Source organism: Protobothrops mucrosquamatus, unplaced genomic scaffold (assembly GCF_001527695.2).
Source record: "Protobothrops mucrosquamatus isolate PMUCROS unplaced genomic scaffold, P.Mucros_1.0 scaffold2741, whole genome shotgun sequence".
Lineage (NCBI taxonomy): Eukaryota > Metazoa > Chordata > Lepidosauria > Squamata > Viperidae > Protobothrops > Protobothrops mucrosquamatus.
In genome coordinates this window covers 42087-50227 of record NW_015388782.1, presented here as the reverse complement: position 1 = coordinate 50227, position 8141 = coordinate 42087, and the positions used below count along the sequence as shown (strand labels likewise).

At 36.6% G+C, this 8141-nt stretch overlaps 1 protein-coding gene across 1 annotated transcript in view; it reads right to left on the bottom strand.

Annotated features, from left to right (window-relative positions):
• The window catches only part of MERTK (MER proto-oncogene, tyrosine kinase), a gene marked incomplete at its 5' end in the record, with an annotated part of 67556 nt that overhangs the window by 17783 nt on the left and 41632 nt on the right, over nucleotides 1-8141 (bottom strand). Inside the window, 3 exons of the mRNA XM_015825653.1 lie at nucleotides 1384-1469; nucleotides 5277-5433; nucleotides 7780-7933. Of these exons, the coding sequence (XP_015681139.1) occupies nucleotides 1384-1469; nucleotides 5277-5433; nucleotides 7780-7933 (397 nt within the window). The remainder of the gene's footprint in view (nucleotides 1-1383; nucleotides 1470-5276; nucleotides 5434-7779; nucleotides 7934-8141) is intronic.

Here is an 8141-nt window from a genome sequence, read left to right as displayed (position 1 = left end):
ACTTTAGATTGCCTATGAATTAAATATTTACTCTTTAAAGGATAGGAAACTTTTCTTCTTACAGAAAGCCTGATTATTAAGGAAGAAAGATTCATTCAAATGCATTATGTGTGATAAATTTTCCTGGGACAATGCATTCAAATAAGAGATTTTCTCCACCCACAGTGTGAAGAATTGTAGTCTCTCTAGCTATGAACGATTTTGCAGAAGAAGACCACCAATGGAATACCATGAACAATTTCCTTTTTTTCAAAAGATTTACTTCTCTCAAACTGTTGGACCAGCTCCGGAAAAAGTGGATCCAGAAAATAAATTGAATGTTCTAGTTTTTCTTAGAACATTCCATTCCTGGGACAAGGAATTTTGATATCTATAATTATATAGCATGCATAACAGCATGTTAGGAATATGAGTCCATACAAATGTCATAGAAAATGCCTGATCCAGGAGGGACAGAATGAATGTTCTGAATTTCCTCATATTTAGAAAATAGATCACAGTCAATGACTTTTGTATATTATTCTGTCCTACTATGTGGTACCAACTCTCCTTTCCTATATCAAGGGAGAGCTTAAAAGCAGCCTTCTCCAAACCTGGTCACCCTTCAAGTGTGTGACTTTTACTCCCGGAATATCTCTGCCAAGATATTACTGCTCAAAATTTTCAGATGTGAAGTCCAAATATCTTGTGGGTAAATAGACTGAAGATGGCTGTCTCTGTGTACAGAGTGTAATCACCTTCAGGATGCTTGAGGAAAGAAATTTAACTGACTTCCACTTCATGCCATAGGAGTTGAACATTCCTGAATATTGGAATATTCTGAATACTGGAATATCTTGGCTAGCCACAAGCTTTCATAGTCAGGTAGGGGATAGAATTATAGTCCTATAAATACATCTCATTGTGGTTTATTTAATAACTATGGTTTAGTATGAAGTACAAACCCACACAGGGTTTATGTAGTGTATAGTGCAAGTGGCTGAGTTACACAACTGGCAGAGTCACGCATACTAGGTAGCATTATCAATGCTAGTGAGTGTGGGGTTTGCTCCCTGTTTATAGCATGCACTGCCAATGTTGATAGGGGTGTGATTTTCTCCTTGGTAGTTTCTTGAATAGGGTATTGCTTTCTGCTTGTTTGTCTAATGTTAATCCCTGCTTATCTGGATATAGGCTGCTGGAGGATGTGTCTTTTGGTTTCCTTTTTAGCTTTTTTAATTGCCTCTTTTGAATGGTCAGTAAATGTAGTTTATCTCCATATGTCTATTGATGGCTGAGCAAACAACCAAGCTGAAAAAGCACCAAGGACTTCACAGTTCACCCCTGAGCTTATTCTCTCTTCCTTCCCATAAAGTTAGATTGTAACACCAATCTAAAACTTACATGTCAGTTCTACAGTTCTGCGGCCATAAGATTTCTTGACTCTGTAATTTACAGCCAGTTCTGTCTTTTGTCCGTTAAAAGCATACCTGGTAGGAAAAGAAATACAATATGATAATGCCTCCATAACTTTATTCCTGTGAATTCTTTAGGGATTGAGTATATGGCAATTGCAGCTGCATTATGAGCAATTATTGTCTTCCTTTGGGATTATTATGGGCAGGTGTTTGGCTCAGGCTGAATCAAAACAATGAAAAAGGAAAGGAAATTCCAGCCTTTCCAGTCATGTTTCATTTTTTCCCCTGATGGAGTTATATGATATACTTAGTTCCATTCATTTATCTCTACAGACATTAAATAATTACCACTTATCTCCCATATACAAGAAAGGCTGAGTCATTTTGGTGAACTGGAAAATTACTTCAAATACTCATTTTGAAAATGGTGTTCATTAATAGCAATGTACTACCTAAAACTTTCTTTTTCATACTTTTACTTAATTTCACTCTCATGACTTACAGTTGCAACATTTTAAAAAGATAAAGAGGCCAAGACGGTTAATGCAACTGAGATTCTATTTTAAAAACTGTCAGTGGAGAAATAGTTTCAGGATTACCCCTCACAAAAAGCACATTCTCCTTCCTTCCTCTTCTGTCCACTGTCCAGTTAAACTAATTCCCCCCCCCCCACACAACTAAGCTCCAGGAAGGAAATGCCCAAGCAAGCTGAGATCACCATCCATTGGGTCAGCATATCCAGTACACTCAAAAGGAACTTTCTGTGACATACTAAAAGGAAAGCTTAGTGCAGCAAACAAAAACACCCTCATTTCACAATTTCAATCTACTAAATGGGCATAGGGAGAAAGAGCCATTTCTTCTGCCAACATTTATTGTCATTACCCTCAAATCATCTTCAGGGCACAATTTGGGTAGCAAAATGCTCTGGGATGAGAGAAGAAGAAAAGTGAATGATCAACTGCATGAATAAAAGTTTGTTCAAATGATACGAGATTCTAGGTACCGTCTTTCTTATTAGAGAATCATGTCCTGAAAAAGGTACATTTACACTTAAATAAGGTAACCTACAGTAGGATTTAAAATATGATAATGTACCATTCTCTAACAAAGGGAATTTACTCTGGGAATTCCAGCCCACACATCTTAAAAGTGCCTTACGTTGAGAAACCCTGCCCTAAAGAAATAAAAATAGTTTTGCAGTAAGATCCCAGCAGAGCTGAATTTCCAGAAGCATGCTATGAAAAAAATGTTCTTGGTATATTTAGAACAGCTAATTATTTCAAAAAGTTTAAAAAGGAAAAGGCGAGAACTGATCACAAGGTTTGTGAACTGAGATTACAATAAGTCTTTGTTGGTCATATAAAACAATCTTTACAAAATGTAACCGAAAGTGGTTCCTTCCCATTTTGGAAAAGTTTAGAGATCAAAAATGTATGTGCTAAAAACAGGATATAATCTGTCATATTTTTAAGCTGATTCACCACATTACAGCTTGTCAATACCGGGATGTTTGTCAAGGATTATTTTTTTTACTGGTATCTGTAATTATTTTACATACTTTTAAGTTTTAAAATGGTATATCTTCTGTATTTGATGTAATGCATTCTGATTTCAGTGCTAATATTTCTACATCTATGTGTACATTTGGCCTGAAAATACAAATGTACTTGAAACAGAAGTATCGGGTCCAATAAAGATAATGCAAAAATAAATTACTAAGGTAGCACAAGCCTCTTAGGCTGCCTGCATTAAATGCAGGCAAATTACTTTATAATTTAGCACAATCTGTGAATTCATTAACTCATTCAACAAACCATGATTTGAAAAGATACCTTAGCACAGGGGTATCAAACTGTCGTCCCACAGGCTGGATGCGTCATGCCGAAACCGCACCCACCCCAGCTCTGGCAATGGGGAAAAAGTTGCGATACATCGCGACACGTCACATGACATTGTGAGTTTGACACTCCTGCCTTAGTATGATATGCAAATCTGGTTTTGGTGCTTCAATCTATATCTGACCCTCATTTACAGAATTTCTTTCACAAATTCAGTTAGAAACAATATTCCCAAACCCACAAAACTCTAGAAATCCTAACATGTTAAAAATATATAACTGTCTTAGAATTTTAGCAGTTACAACTTTCCACATGTCAAGCTAGAAAAGGAAACAATCTCAAGAAGCTAGGAATTCTTTCTTCTACATAATCTTTTGCTTTTCTTCCATGGAATATTACATCAAAAAGCCCATAAAATTGAAGGCTGTTAGCTTTCAAAATCTGGCTACTATAGCATGAAATATGGTAACAGCAGGTTCTCTTATTTCATTCTTCTCTGTCCTATCGCTTAATCCTTCCTTTCTGAAGTAAGGACTCTCATGGGAAGGAAATAGTAAGAAATAGTAGATAGCTGGAGAAGCAGAAAAACCAGCAAGTGATTTTGGAACTGCCTTGTCTCCTGATGCATTCTCTCTCTGCAACATTTTCAGAAGTGGTTTGCTATTGCCTTCTTCCTATGGCTGAGAGAGAATGACTGGCCCAAAGTCACTCAGCTGGCTTCCTTCTAGTCCAGGGGTAGACAACCTCGGCTCTTTTATGACTCATGGACTTCAACTCCCAAAATTCCTGAGTCAGCATAGGGAGTTGAAGTCCATGAGTCATAAAAGAGCCAAGGTTGCCTACCCCTGTTCTAGTCCAAGGCAGGACTAGAACAGGTTCCTGTTTTTTGTCTGGTGCATAATCATTACACTAACTTTGTTCAAATTTTATTTATTTGTATCCCACTTTTATTATTATTACATGTAACAAAAGGTGGTAAATATATCCAACACATATTCCTCCTCCTATTTTCTCCACAATAACCTTATGAGGTGTGGTGGACTGAGAGAGAGTGACGGCCAAAGTTACCCAGCTGGCTTTCACGGTGGGACTTGAGAGTCACGGTCTCCCACTTTCTGGCTTGGTGCTTTAACCACTAGACCAAACAGCCCCCTAACTAAACATATATATCTTGCCAATTTAATGAAGGGGACATAAGTTTGAGAAAATGGAATAAAAAGGTCAAGCGTTTACAGAATCTGTATGGAGTATTTTGCAGTGAAAGTAACAAAGAGATTAAGTTACTTAGTGTGCACAAAGCTGTTTCTAATCCCATGTACAAATGAATCATGCTTCACAAACATTCTGCACAACAGGACCTCTGTTATCTAAACTTGCTGATTATATGAATTCTCATCCTGTATTTTCTCTTATTACAGTTTTCAAGCATCATTAAAGCAACATTTATCTTATTCCAATCTTAGTGATTTTAGTAAATGAAAAGTAAATCAGTGCTCACAACCTGCAGTTGTTACTATAGTAATCTGGAATGTACATTTGAACAGATATGCTGCCATCCTACATTGTGGCTAAATCTGATTTTTTAACCACAGTTAATTTTCAAAGAACTTTGGCCTCAAAAGAACAACCTTTGAGTTATTCATCTTGATTAATTGTGTCATTGTTATTTCCAATACACAGATGAAGAATTAAGGGCACTAGCACGACACCCTTAGGTAATTACTCATAGCACTGAATGTGATTACTCAGAAGAAGTTCCACTATATTGAAAACAGAACTTACATTGGACTGCAGCTCAATAATTAGTCTTGGGCCAAGCCTGAACTTTAAACCAAACTCAACATAATAATTAACTACACTGTCCTTGATTCAAAGATCCTGTTTAGAAGGTAGACATGAATATCAGCTATATGGGGAAGTGTTTGCAACAAGTGCCCTATCACCAATCAAAGAATTGCAGATTAATGTCTGAATTAAATTTTAGTAACCACATTTCAAGGATTGAATTATTAACCTTGCTTTTTGTTTAGAGACTTACCCAAATTTGGTCTCCTCTGTCATTTTTTTCCTGATAATCACAGATATATACAGGATTAGCCCAATGATGACAACTCCACATATAAATCCAAGGATTATTGTAAGTGAATCTGTATTTCTAGATTCTAGTGTTGTAGAAGGTGCAACAGATATCAAACCTATAAGAATAAGACAAGTTACAGAGAAAAGGAAACTGCCATCTTGTTATAGTTGGGGGGGAGGCATTATATGCAGATTCAAGGAAGGAAGGAAGAAAGGGAGGGAGGGATGGATCTTAAAGTTAGAAATAAAAGGTATAACTAAAAAATGAAAAGGAACGGACTAAAGACAATTGTGATAGTTGACATGAAAAGTACGTTATAACTGTGGGATTGATGTCTGATTTTCATAGCTGCTGCACAGTATTTTGCTATGGTCAGAATTATAAATGATTTACAGTCTGAAAATGGTTGAATATATGAGTATTGTCAGATTGCCCAGGATACTAATGTAAAAAAGTAAAATACAGATATTACAAAAATTCCTATAGATCCAAAACGATCATTCCTGTAACTTTTAACTGGACAAAAAGTGCATTTTAGGGCAACATATTTTAAATGGACTAACTCTCAGAATTAATTAAAAAACTGGAACCTAAGCCTCCATGGAATTGAAATTTGGTAAGTTTTATAAAACATTTATAAAACATAAAACATGTATCCCAACTTTTCAAATGCATTGGAAGCTCTACTATTGTTGAAGGCATTGAAGAATCTGATAAGTATCTCTGAAACAGTGATGCAAGGATTCACTACTTGTCTAATAGCAGAATAAAATAACAGGATTCATCAGCTCTAGTTTCAATAGCTCTAGTTCCACATGGGAAAACATATGCTTCAAATGGAATTTTAGAATATCGTCTCTGCAGTAATGTTGAAGGGAAAATTTTGTGCCTTGCTCAGAAAAAAGTTTTCATTAGTTTGGAGAATATCAGTGAGGACCTGAGGATGGCCTTGGCAACCTTCTGATGCTGCAAGTTCACCTCCTTTAATAAAATAGAATCACTTGCTGGTATTTGCAGATCTTACTGCCAATTGAGAGCCATAATTACAATGGGCCCTCCATGTTCCCTTGAAGTGGAAAAATCACTCCCAGATATTTGAAGATGTGAACCTATTCAGTTGGGTTCCCCTCTGTATTCTATCATTTTGACTCTTTTATAAAAGACTACACTTTTGGAAATTTAGTACCAACCTACAGTATTAAACTGTAGTACTCATTGCCTTTTTCAAGTCTTATGGGAGAATGAGAAATAAGAACTCCATTAATGAATAAGTTAATCAAGAAAGGGAATAGCAGATTCACAAAAACAATTTTTACACACCTTAAATTGTTATTATTATGCTGCCTGATTCCCAGTGATGCTAGTTGGTTGATAAAGTTGACATTTCCTTCCTTCCTTCCTTCCTTCCTTCCTTCCTTCCTTCCATCCATCCATCCATCCATCCATCTATCCATCCTAATTATTCTGTTTATTTTACCCTGATTCTAGATTTGCAATGATGTATTTTGCTTTCAATTGTCCTTCCTGTTTGAATTTCTGGAATTTGCATAAACTACTGCCCTTGACTGTCTTCCTGGAAGAAAGCTCCTTTACTATCCTTTCGTCTTTACATAATCTGAATATTTTATAGTAACATTAGTAAAATTCCAAAATTATCAACAGAATATCCAGGAAACCACAAAAAGAGACAGTGGCACCAGGCTAGAAAATAGGAGATTTTGAGTTCTAGTGCAGCCCTATCCATGAAGCTAACTGAATAATCTTGGGCCAGTTATTCCCTCTCAGCCCTAGGAAAATGACAATGGCAAGCCACTTCTAAAATCTTGCCAAGAAAACTGCAAGGACCAGTCCAGGTGTTGCCAGGAGTCAAGACTGACTTGAAAATGTCCATACGTGTGGCGTGTGTGCAGGCACGCTCACGGACACTTTTTCCCCATAAAATTCAAGACAATTTCCAGCAGTTTCTCATTTCCTGGACCTAATCTATATGGCTTTTCTAACATATGTTTTCTTGGAATCTTCCTGTAAAACAGATCACTGACTATAGCAGTATAGGTGTTGAGAATTTGAATTTGCATTGAATTTGGAGCTTTTCATATAAAAAGCTAGTGTTCTATTCTTACTCTGTGGCCGCATGACTAGAATTTCAACAACTTTATTTTGCATTACATTTGTTCTCCAAGTTAACTCATATCTCAAGAGCAGTGGTGGCACAGTGGTTAGAATGCAATATTGCAGGCTACTTCTGCTGACTGCCGACTGCCAGCAGTTCACCAGTTTGAGTCTCACCGGCTCAAGGTTGACTCAGCATTCCATCCTTCCAAGGTCAGTAAAATGAGGACCCAGATTGTTAGGGGAAATATGCTGACTCTGTAAACCGTTTAAAGAGGGCTGTAAAGCATTGTGAAGTGATATATAAATCTAAGTGTTATTGCTATATCACTGCATTAATCTGACTTACCATTGCTTGGAATGAACATTGCTACAGGGTCACTGAAAGGCCCAGCTCCACCGTCAGTGACAGCAGCGACTTGCACGATGCAGGTGACATTTGTGGCCACAAAAGGAATATGGATGACATTCGTATCTTTATTGGCAGAGGTAGAGAAATTCGTCTGTAAAGAGAAAAATAACTTTTATTCTATCTAGTGGACAAGCTTCACAGGTACCTGACAGATTTGAAAATAAACTTTTGTCTTTATTTGCTTACATTAATAGATACTTGCTAATACCAACATAAAATCTATATATTTATGTACAGTAACTGTCTTGGTAAATATAGTACTTCACGCACTAGATGAGAACAATGAAAAAGCTGACAAT